General features: G+C 32.4%; 8 protein-coding genes across 8 annotated transcripts; 6 read left to right on the top strand and 2 right to left on the bottom strand.

The window, feature by feature from the left end:
• Positions 1–4,166: 4,166 nt before the first annotated feature.
• Positions 4,167–5,369, bottom strand: ELP4 (Elongator subunit ELP4; the record flags this gene model as incomplete). Its single annotated transcript, XM_020190746.1, has 1 exon — positions 4,167–5,369. The coding sequence occupies one exon, from the start codon at positions 5,367–5,369 to the stop codon at positions 4,167–4,169; it is 1,203 nt and encodes a 400-aa protein (XP_020045849.1).
• A 513-nt stretch (positions 5,370–5,882) lies between these two features.
• ASCRUDRAFT_17543 (uncharacterized protein) lies at positions 5,883–6,263 on the top strand (the record flags this gene model as incomplete). The annotated part of the gene is made up of 1 exon (XM_020189493.1): positions 5,883–6,263. A coding segment is annotated over one exon (381 nt), but the record flags the coding sequence as incomplete, so codon positions are not given.
• A 336-nt stretch (positions 6,264–6,599) lies between these two features.
• On the top strand, positions 6,600–10,040 carry ASCRUDRAFT_81865 (ARM repeat-containing protein; the record flags this gene model as incomplete). The annotated part of the gene is made up of 3 exons (XM_020194671.1): positions 6,600–8,826; positions 9,088–9,450; positions 9,475–10,040. The coding sequence occupies 3 exons, from the start codon at positions 6,600–6,602 to the stop codon at positions 10,038–10,040; spliced, it is 3,156 nt and encodes a 1,051-aa protein (XP_020045847.1).
• Positions 10,041–10,474: 434 nt separating this feature from the next.
• On the bottom strand, positions 10,475–11,470 carry ASCRUDRAFT_9219 (DUF3844 domain-containing protein; the record flags this gene model as incomplete). The annotated part of the gene is made up of 1 exon (XM_020195096.1): positions 10,475–11,470. The coding sequence occupies one exon, from the start codon at positions 11,468–11,470 to the stop codon at positions 10,475–10,477; it is 996 nt and encodes a 331-aa protein (XP_020045846.1).
• Positions 11,471–11,655: 185 nt separating this feature from the next.
• Positions 11,656–13,415, top strand: NSE4 (Smc5-Smc6 complex subunit NSE4). The gene has a single exon (XM_020189227.1). The coding sequence runs from the start codon at positions 11,677–11,679 to the stop codon at positions 12,946–12,948; it is 1,272 nt and encodes a 423-aa protein (XP_020045845.1). The 5' UTR covers positions 11,656–11,676; the 3' UTR covers positions 12,949–13,415.
• ASCRUDRAFT_76933 (uncharacterized protein) lies at positions 13,399–13,978 on the top strand. The gene is made up of 2 exons (XM_020193670.1): positions 13,399–13,562; positions 13,702–13,978. Exons 1-2 carry the CDS (start codon positions 13,504–13,506, stop codon positions 13,904–13,906), a joined length of 264 nt encoding a protein of 87 aa, XP_020045844.1. The 5' UTR covers positions 13,399–13,503; the 3' UTR covers positions 13,907–13,978.
• A 198-nt stretch (positions 13,979–14,176) lies between these two features.
• ASCRUDRAFT_76932 (rhodanese-like domain-containing protein) lies at positions 14,177–15,406 on the top strand. Its single transcript, XM_020193669.1, has one exon. The coding sequence runs from the start codon at positions 14,296–14,298 to the stop codon at positions 14,914–14,916; it is 621 nt and encodes a 206-aa protein (XP_020045843.1). The 5' UTR covers positions 14,177–14,295; the 3' UTR covers positions 14,917–15,406.
• A 1,770-nt stretch (positions 15,407–17,176) lies between these two features.
• On the top strand, positions 17,177–18,118 carry ASCRUDRAFT_71498 (homeobox domain-containing protein; the record flags this gene model as incomplete). Its single annotated transcript, XM_020191953.1, has 1 exon — positions 17,177–18,118. One exon carries the CDS (start codon positions 17,177–17,179, stop codon positions 18,116–18,118), a length of 942 nt encoding a protein of 313 aa, XP_020045842.1.
• Between the last annotated feature and the right edge of the window lie 615 nt (positions 18,119–18,733).

The following is an 18,733-nucleotide window of genomic DNA, read 5'->3' as shown; positions in this document are numbered from 1 at the left end:
AGGCTTGAGGAGGTGAGGGTGAGGAGGTGAAGATGGAGGTGAAGAGTAAAGAGCTGGACAAACCTTAGCTAATTGATGAATAAGACTACAGCCAGATCAGGCTTTGGCTCAAACCCCGGGAAGAACGAGACCACTGCAGTGGCGCCCCTCGCAAAACCACCGTTCTGGGTCTGCTCACACACTGATTTTGTTGATTTTGTGGATCACGACGTTTTCGCCCATCTCAAAGCTGCTGTAGTCCTGAGGACTGATGAGAATGGATTGGTTGCCGTCGCTGAGGTTGTTCAAGAGTAGCTTTGTTGCTATTTTCCGGTTCACATTGTCCATAAACACGTCAAACTCGTCTAGCCCTTTAATTCTCGACTTCATAGGCTTCCAAATCGCCAAGAGTAGTGCAATTTGGGTGAAAGATTTTTCTCCCCCTGAGAGCGAATCGATCCTTCTTGCTTCTTCATCTGGCTTTGTAGAGACCAACATTTGCAATTCCTCGTTTTCAAGATCAAACTTCAAAATACCTTCAAATCCTCTTAGTTGCAATGAATAAGAAAACTCTCTCTCTGCATCTAAGCAGTACATTTTCATCGTGCTTCCTGCAAACTCAATTCTTTCTCTCAATGAATTCTGCAACTCTCGATACATGATACTTGTTTCTTCAAATTCTTTCAACGCTTGATGATATTTATCTCGTTTTCTTTTCAAGTTTTCGATAATCTCTTCATCTGACATCCCTAGTTTTTCTCGGTTATTTTCAATCAATTCTTCGATCTTCTTCAATTTTCTTTCTATTTCCTCTCGGCTCTCGTTCTCAATATCATCTTTCACATCATTTCTTTTACACCACTTTTCAGCATTTTTTATCATTAACCTTGTATCTTCTTCAACTTCAGAAATTTTATTCTCAATTTTTTTCAACACTGACTTCCCTTTTTCAATTCGTTCGTTTAATTCCACTTGACTATAGCTACTTTGCTCGATTTTATCACGAATCTTTTTATTCTCGGTTTTTATTCCCTCGATCTTTTCGTTGACAACCAAAATATCTCTTTTCAATTTGTTTCTTTCTTCTTCCACTAATAATAGTTTTTCTTCAGTTTTGCTTATTTCTTCTTTCATTCCCTCTATACTTTGTTTGAAAATTTCATTCTCATTTTCACATAAATTCCTTCGTTCAATATACGTTTGTAAAACAAACCCATCGTTATTTTCTTCAATTTTATTTCTCAATTTATAAATTTCTTTTTCCATTTTTTGATTTTCAACTTTCAGCTCAAATATTTTTCGTTCAAGATATCTAGAGTCTTGTTTGATTTTCTCCAACTGTTTTCGATACTCATCTTTAATCAATTGATTATCCTTTTCAATATTTGCTATCTCACTTTCAAGCCTCTTGATACTAGTTTCAACTTTGTTTTGTTTTTCAATCGAACTATTATCCACTCCAAGTTTATTTAAATAACTTTTATTTACATAAATTGGATCAGATCGAAATGAATTATTAACAGGATTAATCAACATTTTAATTCCCCCATTAACTCCTAAAGATAAAGCTTGCTTAACATTAATCGGTCTTTCTTGAATTATTTTACTACCTTCATTTCTATCCTCCACTAATATTGTTGACTCCACATTTAAAAAATCAATCAATGTATACTTGACATTTTCATTCTCAATTTTTAGTGCATCCAAAATTGTCAAATATTTTTTCTCCGGCAATCCATCTCTAAAAGTAAATTTTTCATTACTTCTAACAATTACTTGTTTATTTATTTTATATTTTTGTAGCAAACCGTTCATCTCTTTTTGGTCATTGCTGTTTTCAACAAGGTATGAGTCCAAAAACTTATTCAAAAATACTTCTAATATACTAGTCCATGTCACATATTGCTGCTTCACTGAAATATATAACCCTAATGGTCCAATTGGTTTTTCAATAAATCGATTCTTCTTACCAGTTTTTAATTCATTTACAAGATTACTAATATTATCTCCATATGCTTCCAATGAGTTTGTTTTTAGCCTATTCAATTTTATAATGTCGTTTCTGAGATCCTTGATTTTCATTATATTATCTTTAATATTTTTATTAAATTCAGAATCAATCAGTTCTTGTTTTTCGTCCACTTTCATTTTTTCTTTCTGTAAATCCGTTATTTGCTTTAAAACCTTTTCATTATCATTATCTAGCTGGTTTACTCTATCCAGTAATATTTCCCTTGATCCACCATTGATTTGGTCTAGTTTTTTTTGTTCATTATTAATTCTGAGATTTAAATTATTAATCTCGCTTACATTTTTTCTAATCGAATTCTCGCATTCACTAGCTTGATCCTTTATTTGTTGAATATTGTTTAATAGATTGTTTCTCTTTTCATGTATTATATTCTGAAATTTCAATAGCTCCTTTTTTTTATTGTCAAAATGCAACAACTGTTGAGTTATTATTTCAATTTCTTGATTGAATTTCGACATATTTTTCTTAATTTTTAAAACATCCAATTCAAATAGTTTAACTTTACTATCGATATTTGTTTTTTGAGTCCGCATTTTTAAAATCAAATTCTCATTAAATAAAACCTCGGCCCATGATAATCTTCCATTGAATGCTCGTTTTTGTTTTATCAAATCATCCGATTTATTTAGTTTTTCAAATAATTCCATAGCAGCAAGGCAATCACTTTTTAAATTCAAAATTTCAAGTTTCAAAGTTTGCAAATCATTTGAAATTTTATTAAAATGTTCAGAGGTCAAAATAAAATTTGTTGTCATTGTCTCCATTAATATACCCTTTTTAAAATAATTAAACTTGATATGATCATTTGTTGTTTGCAAAAACGTTTTTGCAGCGTCTTGATTTAAAAAAGTCATTGGGTTATCAATTGAAATATTGAAAGAATCTAAAATTGAATCCAATTTAGTTTTTTTAGTGGATATAATTTTATTTTGAAAATTCTTGATTGAATAAGATGATTTTCCATCTCTTTTGATGATCCTATCGACAACAATTCTGTCACCAAATTTTTCAAATTCATAGGCTTCATGTCCTTCATTTTTAAAGATAATTGAAATTCTTGAAACATTTTTTCCATCTTTAATCAAATCTTTTAAAGAAGTTCCCCGATTTGTAACAGCAGCTTTTGCACCAAGACAAATAGAAATCGCAGTAAGAATTGCAGATTTCCCACTACCGTTGCTACCTATTATGAAATTAATCTTTGGCCCCAATTTCAAAGAAAAATGGTCATGACACATAAAATTTTTTAAGATAATCTCGTCAATCACACCAGCAGTTAATCCATTAATTTGAGGATTTGTATTGGGAAAGCTATATAAATCATTTTGATGAGAGTTTTTATAGGACTGTGTTAATTGAGAGTCAATATCAAAGTTCTGATTGATTATTTCAATATCGTCAATATCCATAGGTAAATGTTTATCAAAACTCGGTAAAGAGTGGAATTGCGTTTCATTATACTCATTAACTTGAGTTGAGTTGTTCTTTGTATTCTCAACACTGTCGGTGTTAATATGATTATTTCTTTGAGTAAAAAATATATCTTCAGACATATCTTTTATATCATATTTTTTTGTTGTTTTCAATAAATGAAGCAAAATCTAACGATGTTTTTAAAATTTCTTCTTATTTCAGTAAATAAATAAAATAGTGTTTTGAAAGTTGCAGTAGAAACTTAAATTTGTTGATGTTGGAAGCAGGATTTGATCACGAAAAAAACCTATTTTGTTATTCCACTAACACATGACTTTGTTACGTAATACACTGTCTCAGTTTAGTTTTTAGCCCCAAATTGTGCTCTAGCCACAAGTACTGATTGCCCCAAAAAGAGTATCTCTTTTACAATATAAAAGAGGCAGAAGACAAGAATAATTAGAAAGAAAAAAGAATCAAGGAATAAGTTTTAATATAAATAGCTAAATACATATTATCCACCAATAATAATATAGACAAAACCCAGTAATAACCAAAGACTCGTATTCTATCCTAGCTAATATAGAAAAGCTTATTACACTATTGTAGCACGTAGAAATTCTGTGATCAGTTTTTATCTCCCATGTTTAAAAGTCCATGTTTAAAAGTGAAGATAATGATATTATCGTGTATTGCGATATATAAGGGTATAAATTTATAGAAGTATCAAGCATATACAAGATTAAATTACTTGGTGGTTTTCTAAGGTATCAATTTGAAAACCATGCTTTGTATTTTTAAAAGTTAACTGGTTTGTATTTGTGACATTCAAAGCCTTAACGTCAGATAAATAGGAAACCTTTAAAATATTGAAAAACCCATGAGGGACTAAATTTAAACTTGATTTTGGATAATTTTTTTGTAGCAATTTTATTAGAGATTGATCGAAAGGCACCAATTGAAATATTGTATCAAAAACATGAGATTTAATTATTGATAGGAGACCAGAATTTCTTGGTAGTAAATCAGACGAGATTGAGGAAACTAGAATTAGATTCTTAGGAAATTTTTTTAGTAGATCTTTTAAAGATATCAAGATGGGTAAGATTTTATAAGATTGAAACAAAATTGGATGATACAAAGAAGGATTAAGTAAATTTGGTAGAATTAATTTTATAATAATATTTGTGTTTTTAGATATTAAATCTGATATTAAAGTAAACAAATTCTTGATAAAAATTGAGGTATCACGCTGGTCAATTGATAAAAAGGAAAAGTTGGAAGGATCAGGAGATAAAGAAGATCTAATATCAAATTTTGAGCAGTAAATATTATCTATTGAATTTGCGATTTGTGATGGGGAACTTTGTGGTGTAATTTTTGAATATCTCCAGGCAATTTTCATGTCATTATTATTTGAATTGTTATGAATAATTGAGATGTCATTTTGGTTGCCAATTAAATTTTTTTTCTCCAAGTTTTTAAAATTTAAAATTTTTTTTTTTTTTTTATCATCTGAAGATATATATAAATTAGGTAGATTGTTTAAATAAGAAGTATCGTGATTAATTAATATTAAATGATTTGAATTTTTAAAGGATTGATTTTGGATAATACTTTGTGATATGAAGAACTTAATTAAAACAGAGTTATAATCTGAATTTTTTTTTTCCTCGATTAAAAGAGAAGAGCCAATTGGTAAGCCTCCATGCTGTAATAGTTTATCGATAGAGGAAGAACCAGTGGAAACAGTTGGAAGAGAATTGATTAGGGAAGGTTTAACAAAAGGGTAGGTTGTTGAAGATTGGGAATGTGACTGAGAATGTGATTGGAGTTGTTGATTCAGTTGAGGGATTGATTGGGAAGGAAGACCAGAAAAAGATCTTGAAGGCACAGTTTTTCTTTGGATCGAAGATAGCTTTTTAATTGGAGGATGTTGAAGCATTTCAAATTGAAATAAAGTAACAAAAGGTTAGAAGAGCAGATAAAGAAGCTGGAAAAATGTTATTGTTCGAAAAGATGAGCAATAGTTTATCGGTAAAATATTCAAATTGAAGAGAAAGGATTACCCGAAATGGAGGAAAGAAAATCTTGGGAATCTCCCTATTTAAGGTGGGTAACGTGACGTCTGAAAAGCTCGTTTCCCCTTGGAAATAAGCCATATTTGCTACTCTGTAGTCTTACAGTCTGTTCCTTTTAGTCACCTTTTTAAATTATCTTCAATTTCTCCCTAATTTTCACTTCAAAATAGGGATCTATAAGGGAGAACTAATCTATATATGCTTACTGAATTTCAATCACGTGTACCGAATCTCAACAGAAAAAAAAATTCAAAGAGGTAATAAAACGAGAATCGAAGATAACAGTGCACCAACAGGGGAACATTGAGAAGACAGGAAACATTGCTTAGTATATAATGAAAAACGGGAAAGGCTTTGTGAGTAAAGGTAACTGGACAAACAGAAGGCCCCACAACCGATATGAAGCCAAACGACAACAAATTCAAAGCTCATTAACAACGAAGGCCAGACTTAAAAAACAGTACTTCAAACTATTGGAGAAGGAAGGATTAAAGGTACCAGAGAGAAAGAAAGATGTGTTTTCAAACAACAAGAGCTTAAATAGTGGCAAGGAAAAAACAAAAGGGACGAAAAACATGCAGCAGGAGAAGCAGCGGGAGAAGCTGGAGCAGCAGCAGCAGCAGCAGAAGGAGAAGCAGCATCAAAGAAAAGCCAGAGCAGAGACTCGCAGAAAAAACAAGAAGGCTGTTGGAAAGAAGACGTCTCGGGGACAGCCGTTGATGGCTCCCAGAATCAGCTGTCTCTTGGAGAAGATAGAGCTGCAGAGTCTGCAGGTGCTGCAGACTCTCCGTTAGCTTGTCCGCGCATGCCACGGGGTGCTATATCCGCGTGCGGAAATATTAACGGATGTCAGCCGGACGGCGGTGGCGGGCGGATGGAAGCAGGAAAATCAATTGGCATCTTCAATCACTTTTAAATAGTTTTTCATACTTTCAATCACCAAACACTATTCTTCCTATATCTTGCCCTATAACCAGTTACGCAGTCAATCACTAGATACAACAACCAATCTATCTATCTGTTTTTCACTTGCCATCTCATATTTTTTGGGTTTTTCTATACTACTTTCTTCTGTTTTTTCTCTTTAATCCTCAATGTCTGCTTACCCCTTCCAATCTTGTTTACCTGATAATATTAATCTGGAGTTGTTAGTTTTACTAGATTCTCTATCTTCTGCTGATAACTTCATACGTTCTAACGCTGAGCATTCACTAAATTCAAATTGGTTGTCCTCAAAGGATCAAAACCAAGTTTTATTGGTTTTTTTAGCTGAACAGGCTTCGTTCAGTCAAAACGTCTCTTCAAGAGCTTTTAGTGCTGTAATATTTAGAAGAATTGCCATAAAATCTCCAATTTATCTCAATGATCCTTTAGCCAAATCCATATCAGTAATCCCTAATTCTTCAAAATCAAAAATCAGATCAATATTATTACAGGGCTTCAACCATCCTGACCAACCAATTAATATTAGACACAAATTGGCCGATGCAATAGCTGAATTAGCAAAATCTGATGTATCTCCTGATTGGCCCGATTTATTGGAATCAATAATCAATGCGACTACTAATCAATCTCTCCCAAGCATTAGAGAATCTGCCTTTAGGTTAATATCACAAACTCCTGACCTAATTAACGTCTCTCATATTAATCAATTTTTACCGGTTTTTCAAAATGGTTTCAATGATGAAAACGATGAGGTTTTAATTGCCTGCTCCAATGCCTTTGTAGCTTATTTTGAAGTCTTGCCAAAACAATCTTGGCAACTACTAGCCACTCTTCTACCTGATTTAATGAATATCTTACCAAAACTATTAAACAACGGCAAAGATTCCTCTCTATCTTCTGTATTAGAATCCCTAATTCTATTAATTGAACTAGCTCCCAAACTATTTAAAGATATGTTTGAAAAAATTATAGAATTTTGTTCTCTAATAACTAAAAATAAAAATTTAGAACAAAATTGTAGAATATCTTCCTTAGAATTATTAACAACTTTTAGTGAAGTTTCTCCTCAAATGTGTAAATCAAACTCAAATTATATCAATTCAATTATTATATTAAGCTTGTCCTTAATGACTGAACTATCTCCAGATGATGACGAATATTCTGATTGGGTAAATAACACTAACATTGATGATGATGAAGATGAAATTGAATATGATTCAGGCCGTCAAACATTAGATCGAGTCTCTTTGGCTCTCGGTGGTCAATCACTTGTTGATCCTTTATTTCATTTTTTAACTCAGATGATCTCTTCAACTTCTTGGAGAGAAAGACAAGCTGCCTTAATGGCAATAAGTTCTGCTTCAGAAGGTTGTAGAGACGTACTCATCAATAAAATTGATGCAATACTAAATTTAATATTACCCTTATTAAATGATCCTCATCCAAGAGTTCAATATGCCTGTTGCAATACATTAGGTCAAATTTCAACAGATTTTGCTACAACAACTCAGGTACAATATGGCTATAGAATTATTCCTGCTTTGATATCAAAATTAACCAATGACTCCATAACAAGAGTTCAAACTCATGCTGCTGCTGCTTTGGTTAATTTTTCCGAAAATGCCTCAAAGGAAGTGCTCGAGCCTTATCTAGATGATTTATTGACTAATTTACTTATTTTATTGCAGGGAAATTGTCGTTATGTTCAAGAACAAGTATTAACAACTATTGCTGTCGTTGCTGATAGTGCCGAGCAAAAATTTTTAAAATATTATGATGCTTTAATGCCGGTATTGATAAACTTTTTAAAAACTGATAATGAAAATAGTGATATTAAATTATTAAAAGCAAAATGCATTGAATGTTCAACTTTAATTGCCTTGGCTGTTGGTTACGAAAAATTTCAAGCTCATTATGATGATTTGATTAATATTTTTGTCAACTATCAACAATCAATTACTGACGAAAACGATCAAATGATTCCTTATTTACAACAAGGTTGGGGCAGATTATGTAGGATAATTGGTCCCCAATTTGTTCCTTATTTGCAATTAATTTTACCCCCAATTTTAAAATCTGCAAAATACCAACAAGATATAGCAATTTTAGATGAAGATCAAGCAAATGAGTTGGAACAAAATCAAGATTGGGATGTTATTCAATTAGGTACAAAACATATTGGTGTACATACTTCTATATTAGATGAAAAGGTATCGTCAATTGAATTATTAAAAACTTATTGCGTGGTTTTAAAACAAAATTTCTATCCTTATGTAAAAGAAATTGCAACCCAAATTATTTTGCCCGGTTTAGACTTTTATTTACATGATGGAGTTAGGAGATGTTGTGCATTGACAATGCCTTCTTTATTAAGATGTACAAAATTGGCGACCTCATCAAGAAATCCTAACCTTGATAACAATAACAATACTACTACTACTACTACTAATAATAATAATAATAATAATAATAATAATAATAATAATAATAATAATAATAATAATAATAATAATAATAATAATAATAATAATAATAATAGTAATAATAATCATAATAATCATAATAATCATAATAATAATGGAAATGTTAATGATGAACTTAGTAAATCTCAAAAAAATTTAAGCAATGATAAATCAGTCGATTCAAGAATCATACTTTCTGATGAGACATTGAAATTATGGAAAAGTATTGTTGATAAAATTGTATCTAGCTTGATTAGTGAAACTTCAACTGAATTGTTGATTAGTTATTACGAGTGTTTAATTGAATGCTTGTGTATTTTGGATCAAGACAATGCTGTAACTGATGATCAGTTGTTATATTTTGCCAAGGCAATCTATAAAAATTTATTGGAATGTTATAAAAGAATTAAAGAAAGAGAATCTAATTTTGACGAATATAGTGAAGAACTTGAAGATAATAATGATGTGGATGTGGATGAAGAGCTATTGGATAATATAAACAGTTTTATTAAATTTGTGTTTAAGTTCCGAAGATCTAGTTGGCTTAATAATGGTTTTCAAGAGTTGATTGTTTTAATTAATATTCTTTTAAATGACAACCAAGATCTATCAATTAAGTCTTGCGGTTTTAATATAATTGCAGATATGATTGAATTTTGTGGGCCTGATTCATATCTTTACAAAGATTTATTCGAAGACACTTTAAAGGTTAATCTTGCTAACGATACTAATTTGCAAATAAAACAATTATCAATATATATTATCGGTTTATGTTCTCAATATGGGGGTCGAAATTACAATGGTTATTGTTTGAATAGATTGACAAGATTATTTTATCTAGCGACAATTCCTGAAACAAGTGAGATTGCGGTTGTTTCGGTTTCAAGTGTTTGCAGTAATGCTGAAGGTGAGGAATTGGTGCTATGGCTAAAAACTGAAGTGCCGAAAATTATGAAAATTTTGATACTGGCAGCATATAATCGTTCTATTATTGCTCAAAATGCAAAGAGGTTGGTTCAATGTTTAAAGATTCTATTAGGAAAATTAGGGAATGAGGCTGCCCTTCAAATGATTCATACATATCCTGCCGAAACACAACATCAAATTCAAAAGCTTTTTACCAATTGATTTGTCTAATCATTCATAATTTGTAATTTGTAATCTTTAACTATGTATTGTTATCTTTTTTTTTTTGAATCATTTTATATATACTTTTTCAAAGAAATAACCTTTTATTTTATTTTATTTTATTTGATTAACCAATAAGAGTCTATGATCTATCATAAATACACTTCTAGTATAACGTATAGTTATCAACTAAGCTAAAAGTTATTTCACAGCTAAAATAAACAGTTTGGTTTTTAAAAAATAAAATTGGGCAGTTAGACTTAAATTAAAATTGGGAAACCTTAACTGAACATTGTTAATACAATATTTTGGGTGACAGAAATCGAAAAATATAGCAAAAATATATGTCTATATATACTACGAGTACTATATTTTTTTCGGAAATACATAGATTATTTAATATTATATAAAACTTAAATCAAATGATTAGCAACTTATTTACTATTTGTAGCAGCACTTAAAATACCTGGTAGTTCTTGTTCGTTCATTTTGAAGATCAACTTTAGAGCACCTATTAAAAAAACAATTAATAAAAACGCAGACCAAAATAACAAGTTGAATTGAATAGAAATGTCAATTTTTGAACAGTCAGAACCTGCCCATGTCGTGGTGGATCTTTTAGTCTGATTATAAGAAGCAGAACAAACACAACTCCAGCAATCACCATTAGAAGATGACGAGCAAATGCCATTTGTATTACAATTGTTTGTAGACATAATACAATCTTCTTCAGACAAAAAGCAACCAGATGAGGTTAATAGTGATCTCTTGTATATTTTTGAATTGCCAATAGACTTCAATGTTTTAACAGGCGTATTTTTGGAAATAGAGGATTCTTCACTTTTCAGATTATTGTTGATTAAAAGTAAAGTAATTTTAATATTGAAAGATTGCAATTTTTCAATGAAATTCAAGACTGGCAATTTTTTAGGTATTTTAATATTGTCGTAGTTCAAAACACTCAACTCAGAACTCAAAACTTTGTCAACAAAATTAGTGTTGTCACTGTCTTCGGTGTCGAAATTATAAAAAATTGAGAATTGGTCGATTTCATTAGCTTCATTACCATTATCAGTTAATATTTCATTAATTGATTCATAAACCAATGCATCGTCAAAATCAATTTGAAAGTTGACAGGTTTGTTTGATTTCAAGTCTAGATTATCGTTAGTAACGATAACTAGATGACCTTTTTTCTTTCCTTTAGTGTCTGCTATTTCATTTATATCAAAAAAACCCAGAACTCCCTCCATTTCACCAATTAATTGAGGGTTTTCAAACTCATTAGATAAATAATTATCCAACAATCCACTTCTTTGAGCAATAATTAACTTGAAGTCATTTGACGAGAGAATGGGGCTGCTACTGGATGATAAGCCGTTAAAGATTGGAAATAAATAAAGATGAGTAGCTGAGCCCCAAACAGCCATAAAAAGCAAGCACCAAATCCTTGAGATTAGACAAATATTGGACTTCATTTTTAAACAGTGGATGAATATGGCTTTGAAGTGTTGCACAACAGAACTTGAGATGGATTCTTGATGGAGATGCTGCTTTCAAATTCCAGTCACCCGGCCATAGCAGCAACAGCTACTTGAACAGCAGCAGTGGTAGCGCTGCAGAGAATTGACCAAGAATGTTTGCAAAAAACATCAGTGCTGAAGGTGCTGATGGTGCTTCAGACCTAACTTTTGCAAAAATCAGGCAAGACAGCGACTCCAGTAACTTCAGCCTTACTTCTTCGCTTTCCCTGGAGAAGGATGACCTACAAGAGCTAGACCTGGATGACATATCGAGTAATGATGAAAATTATGATTCAAAAAAAAACTTGGTTAAACGATACAGGCTGCTTAATTTGGATACAAAGCTTCATCGAAAAAGGGTGTTGGGTGAAAATGGATTGAAAACTGTCAAAAGGGATTATCAGCTTTTGAGGTTTTTATTTCATGAAACCAAAGATTCAAAAATTCTCAATAATGTTGTTCACGCGATTGATTCAGAAGTTCTTTTAAATGTTACTGAAAATGCTGAGATCTCAATAAAGAATTTAAAGGTTGATCATTCCAATAAAATTATTGATGTTAATGATTTTTTAATAAATTTTAAGAGAAAATTTTCTAGTTTGCACCCACAAAGCGATATCTCTAATGAATATAGTGATTTTGATAATGATTTTGATGATCATGATCATGATGGTAGTGACAGTTTTTATGGTGTTCATCAAAACAGCAATAATAAAAAGTATATATCTTTAGATGATCACCATCCAAGCAAGAAATCAAAAGAAAATAATAAAAAAAAACCAGCCAAAACTTCCAGAAATACAAATAAAATAAATTTTTTAAGGGTTGGTACTGCAAGTCTTTTTTTTTCAAAGAAAGCACCAACAATTGATTTCTTGAATACCACAATGAATGTGAAAAAAAAACGATTTAAACAGCATCAGATTAATGATTTACCAAATGGAGAGAAAATTACAGCAGATAAGTTAACTTTGGATGATTTGAAGAATACTAGTGATTTAAAGAAAGATGACACTGCAAAATCAGTTCATTTATGTTATAAGGTTTTTCAAAAATATACGAAAGAACATCCAAATGATAAAAAAATTAATATTTTCAATTTTTTCATTAATCCAAAATCATTTTCCAAGACTGTTGAAAATATGTTTTATATGAGTTTTTTAGTTAAAGATAATAAAATCAGAATTAATTTTAATAATGATAGCGGTTTCCCTACAGTTGAAGAAGTTGTTCCATTGAGCAAGTTAGACAACCAGGATTCAAGGTACAGATCGGAGAAAAAGTTGTATGAAAATGATCAAGTGAATCATATCGTTTTCAGACTAGACTATGAAAGTTGGGAAAAACTCATTAAGATATATAATATTCAAGATTCTATTATATAAGGATTGTAACATCAATTTGTTTCATTGCACCTTATACTTTTTTTTCAAATTTTTGACACATTTTGAGAAGATTTTATGGTATATATAAATAAATACCCAAAGTATTTATATGTTAGATTATATGTTAGATTATATGTTAGATTATATGTTGGATTATTTGTTTATTCAATTATTGATTCATGAATTTGTTTGTTGACTGGTGTTTTGAAGCTGCTTGGATGATGCTGGATGATGCTGCACAATGCTGGACGGAAAGTACACGTGTGTGTTATACAACAATGGGTCTGTGTAAAAGTGCACGCGCAGAAATTAAGACAAACAATAAAAAGAATGCATGAATGCACGTGTATATCTGTACAACTGAGCCGTTGAATGGTGTCACTACTGTTGATTGTTTGCATGTGAGAGTTTGCAGGAGTGAAAAAGTATTTATCTTAGTTCCCTTTTCATCCAGCAAAAAAAAACAGGAAAAATAAACTGAAAAAACAGTTGGTTTGATATGAAGAATATCTATCATATCATATTAACGAATTTACAACTAGTCAAAAATATAAGATGGCTCAAGGAAACTTGAAGTTAAAGGATAAACCTTTAAAAAGAATAACTAAAAAACAGTAAGTTTTATTCGATAATGTGGTTTGAATGTTTTTAGATTGTTTTAGATCTTTTTTTTCTTGAGTTATTTTCGGTTCATTGCTAATAATGTAATTATTTTTTTTTATTTTTTTCCTTTTTTGATTGTGTTTGTACCAGAAAAAACCCTAGAAAAGCAGCACCAAAAATCATCAAACCAAAAAAAACCAGTAAGCTCAAAACTACCAAAAATCTAGGTACATTTCAAAAGTATGGTAATATTATAAGCTCAACAGAAAAACTTATTGCAAGCAGAATTGGTCATTTGGAGTTAGTCAAAGGGTCGAAGAGAGAGATTAAAAAAAGTGATAAAAGCCGAAAATAAAGAAGAAATATTGATTAAATAGTTATATACGATTAAATTTATGTGATATATCTATTTTTTTGGATGGGAAATTTACTGTAGAAGAGAGAGATGAATGTTTAATTTTGAGTTGTAATGATAGTTAAATCAAGAGAGAGGTCACAGGAAGATACAAGGCATTCCTTGTAGGAATGGAACTTTATTCTGGTGTTACAACAAAAGCTCAAGAAAGGATTTTTAGGGTTTGTTTCTGGGTAATTGAGCTAAAAATGATTGGGTTGTAAAAGTTGGAAGAAAAACCGAGCAGTTTGCCTGCGTAAATAAATATCAGTTGATCGATAAAAAAATAAATAAATAAAATTAAAAAAAAGTACAAATAAGAAATCAATTGATAAAGGGTGAGATAGAAAATGGCGAACTGCAAAATGGTAATGAGTAAGATACCAATTGGAAAGGGGATACAAAGAGTTTTTGTTCAGCCAATAATATGTTTTAGAGGAATTTCTTTTTTGAATCAAAGTAGAGTAAACAATATACATATTGGATATAATGGATACAACAGATATGTTAGAATTAATGGGCATAGCAGACATTCCAATTTAAGATTTTATTCAAATAATCCTGAAGAAACCCCAGGTGAGAATAGTTGTATTAGTAAAACCTACGAGGCAAAAAATTATAAGTTTGAAGATATAAAAAAGGTGATTGAAGGTATGGATGAAAGTGCAAGTTCAGCAGTTTTGATTGATGTAAGGGAGCCAGAGGAATATAACTCAGGACATATACCTAAGTCGATTAACCTTCCTTTGAAGACAACACCAGGAGCATTAGATTTGGATGAAGAAAAGTTTGAAGAAATATTTGGGTTTGAAAAGCCAGGAATTGATAGAGAGTTGATTTTTTATTGTCATGCAGGAGTAAGATCAACAACAGCTGAGGAACTTGCAGGCACATTTGGATACAAAAAAAGAGGAAATTATATTGGATCATTTCAAGATTGGGTTGAAAAAAAAGGAGAGATTGAGAATTAATTTTGGTTTTAGTTTTAGTTTTAATTTTGATATTAATTTTAATTAATTCTGATTAACTAAAATATTGATTTGCTTTACAAAAGTCATATTTAGTGTCAAGTATATATATATATTAACACAGCATTATTTATTTTATCAAGAAACAATAGAGTAGGAACCTGATTGAAACACCATATAAATTTGTGAGATTTTTCAACAATTTAAAATTGAATAATAAAATGTACAATATTAATGATATTAATGATATATATTAATCTTTTGATGAAATTGTTTTATCTGTGTCAAAGTTATATCCTGTTTCAGAAAAATAGTCAAGTTGCAAAAGCACCCACAATAAAGTTTTGGAATTGGGAGTTGAATTTATCATAGCATTGAAGTAGAAAGAACACAGCAAACAAATTGTCAAAACCTACAGATAATGTTAGAGGAAAAGAATAGCTGTGGATCAGAAACAGCTCGCCAAAAGACCAGACCAGGTCCGTACCAGGTCCAGACCTTTGCCAATGATTAATCATCCAGTATTTGTCTCTTCGCTTCAATAGGCAAGTTTGAACAGTGTCTAAGCATTAGATAAGTATTTATAATCCATAATCCTCTCCCACACGAGCATCAGAGTGAAACGCACAGTACATCACAAAAGTTATTTTGGATAAATAAGGGAGATTGTGAGATTAGTTTAAGATTGTAAATATAATAGTATTTGTTGTATGGGATTGTGAATGTGCATGCATGTTCATTCCTGGATGCAATCATGTGCCGAACATCAGAGCTGATTTGTTTGCATTCGGCTTTAATAGGGTTTGGCTGGTGCGTGAGAAGGCGCGCTTGCGATAAGTGAGCAGCGGATGTCTCTTTTTGGGAAAGCCGCTTTGTAATAGCAGCGTGCAGAAAGGCGACGTGGTGAGACAAGAATGCGTGAACACGCACTGTGTATGTGGAAATGATGGAAGCAAACTCTGGCTTGGAGCAGCTGGCCAACCACAGCGCGCCAAATGGAAAAAAGATTGTTGAAACAATAGAAACAGGGAAAAGAAGGAGAAGATAGCAGAGGAAAATGCTTGATTCACCAAAAGCGACGTCGGATGTCGGTGAATAAATAGTGATCACTATTTTTTGGAGATAGGAATTTCAGATTGTGGAAATTGAACAAGTTGAAAACAAGTTGAAAACAAGTTGAAAACAAATCAGAAACAACTGAAAAAAATGGAAAAAATGAAATCAGCAGATTTATGTTCTTGGCCTGGCCAAAAACAACAAAAAGAAAGTGACTGATTGGCTGGGCTGATGCGTTTGATGACTTGCGGAATTACAGAAAGCGTTATCCCTGGAAAAACAAACAAACACCATGGATAAGAGCAGCATTCAGTGAGCGGATTCCATGGAAATCAGCGGAAAGCTGTGGAAATCAGGCTGAGATCCATCTCTTCGCGAAAAACCATAATAACAGACTTTCCACAGCGCTGTTTCAGGCTGCTGTCTGCCGCGCATGAGCTGCGAGTGCCGTGCCATCCGGGTTTTTCCTTGCCCAGCGCCTGGGTTGCAGTGCATGGGTCCAGGAGAGATGACGACACATAGCTGGCCTGTTTCTTGGTTGTGTCAAAACAACACAACAAAGCAGAGCTACAAGTGACACACTTCGGGAAACCCACCTGTTTTGCAGTGGAATTGGGCCAGGTGCTGGAGAGTGCTGAAAAGCCGGAATAGTCCCTGAGGTCCCACGCAGTGCCACACTGCTTCTCACTGCAGCTCTCTCAGGGGGTTTTTGACTTAAGAATTGACACAACTTTTCGCAGAGCCTCAACAATTTGCAAGAGTGCTCTTTATTTACTGCCTCGACCTGGCTGGTGTTTGTTGTTATTTCAGTTTGAGTTATTAATAACGCATAGCAATCTCTTTGGTTTTTCATCCCCAGGATTTTGCTCGTTTAGGTTTCCCTTTTCAAGAAGGTTCCTTTGCACTGCATACTCTTTATTTTCTGGCTCTTTGCCAGCGTCCTGGAATTTGCTTTCCTTTTATCATTTTCTCCATCTGTTCTTTGGGTTTTTCTTGAAATATATAAACTCTGATCGATTCCTTCAAATTACTTTTCTTCAACTTTCTAATTCGATATCCACTATTCTTTTTCGGGTGTTATTCTGTTACAGCTCATCCAATAAGGTTTCAATCTTAATTTTTTAGCAAATATTCCATTACTATATTATACCTTTTTTCTTTATTGTACTACCCTACTGCACTCCGCTTTTCTTCTTATTTCTTCAAAATGATGGCATCCCTACCTGAATTGACCTCAACTCCAAAGTACCACTACCAACAGGACTTCAACTTATATGTCAAACCACTAAAGCAAACAAAAATCGCAAACATCAAACTACCATCTATAAATGAAATTTTGAAAATTTCTGACCAGAACAATAATCTTGTCTCTGCCGACGATTCTAATGCATCTGACCAATTTTCTCTTCCCACTCCATTGCCTTCGTCTCCATTGTTTTCAAACAGAAGCTCCTCTCCTTGTTCTCTCAGTAACTACTCATTAAATCAATCTGTTGATATTAACAATACTCAAAATAGCAACAATCTTCTGATTGATAACAAAGAAGATATGTCTGCAGACAAAAGCGAAAACAACAGCGAAAACAACAGCGAAAACAAAAGTAAAAACTGCTACAACAATTACCATTGTAACTACCATTACAACCATGCCAGCTATTACAATCAAACTTTTCTTCCCTACGATTATAAAAATAATTACCCCCAATACGATTTATATCAACCATCTTTGCCCTCTTATTTATCCGATGCTCAAGCCATTCACACTCTAACTTCTTTGTCTCTATCTTCAATCAATTCCTCCATCTTTCCAAACTCTACAAATATTTCCAAAATCGCTTCCGACTCAATTCCCGTTTCCAATAATGGCAAAACAAAAAAAGTTTCAAATGCCAACAAAATAAGCAAGGAATCGTCTTTGTCTTCCTCAAGGCTTCAAAGGAGAAAGAGAAGTAACTTACCCAAAAAAACAACTGAGATTTTGCTAACGTGGTTGAATAATAACTTGAGCAACCCTTACCCCAATTCAAAAGAAAAATTCGAATTATTGAACTATACAGGCTTAACCCACCAGCAATTAAGCAACTGGTTTATCAATGCTAGAAGAAGGAAATTAAATCAATTAAGAAAACAGTCGGTTGAATACTTATAAGTTTCAGAGCTTTAATTGATTTTGGTTTATACTCCTGGACTCAATTGCTGCTTTGACAGCTTTCTGTTGCTATTTACTCTACGCTTTTACCTTGTGTTTATTTTGTTTTCATGTCTTCATTTCGTCTTTTTTTTCTTTTTTTTCTTTCTTCTTTTCCTCTCTTCTCTTCTCTTTTCATCATTTTTGTGTCTTGCATCTTTTTACGGTTTATGAATTATGAGTGACTTCATTTTACTTCTCTTTTGATCTGTGGCTCTGTGGCTCGCTCTGTGGCTTGATCTAGGACTCTTATCTGCGTCCAGATGCGTCCTCGCCCGTCCCGCTGTTTGACCCGTGTCTGACGTGCTCTTCCCCCAGCGGTAGCCCACACCCAGTCTCGATTCTGCAGGTGTTGCGCGTTGCTCGCGTTGCCGCTTTTTGTAACTCCCTGCGCCGCTATCCCACTCCCAGAGGTGCGCTTTCTCGTCCTCCCTCCGTTGCGGCTTCCTCCAGCTCAGACGCACTGCTCAAGATAGAAAAGGATCAACCTGTTTTATTGTTCTCTTTTCTATCATTGCTTTATCTTCTACTTCTATATCCATACTTCTCTCCCTTTCTTCTATTCTTTAGTTTTCA

Source organism: Ascoidea rubescens (genome assembly GCF_001661345.1).
Source record: "Ascoidea rubescens DSM 1968 unplaced genomic scaffold ASCRUscaffold_11, whole genome shotgun sequence".
Classification (NCBI taxonomy): Eukaryota; Fungi; Ascomycota; class Saccharomycetes; order Ascoideales; family Ascoideaceae; genus Ascoidea; species Ascoidea rubescens.
This window is presented reverse-complemented; position numbering and strand designations above follow the sequence as displayed.

Coding starts and splice junctions, on each gene's coding strand:
- NSE4 (XM_020189227.1), top strand. CDS start 11,677: ATGTTTGCAAAAAACATCAGTGCTGAAGGTGCTGATGGTGCTTCAGAC.
- ASCRUDRAFT_76933 (XM_020193670.1), top strand. CDS start 13,504: ATGGCTCAAGGAAACTTGAAGTTAAAGGATAAACCTTTAAAAAGAATA. Junction 13,563..13,701: donor AAAAGAATAACTAAAAAACA/GTAAGTTTTATT, acceptor TGTTTGTACCAG/AAAAAACCCTAGAAAAGCAG.
- ASCRUDRAFT_76932 (XM_020193669.1), top strand. CDS start 14,296: ATGGCGAACTGCAAAATGGTAATGAGTAAGATACCAATTGGAAAGGGG.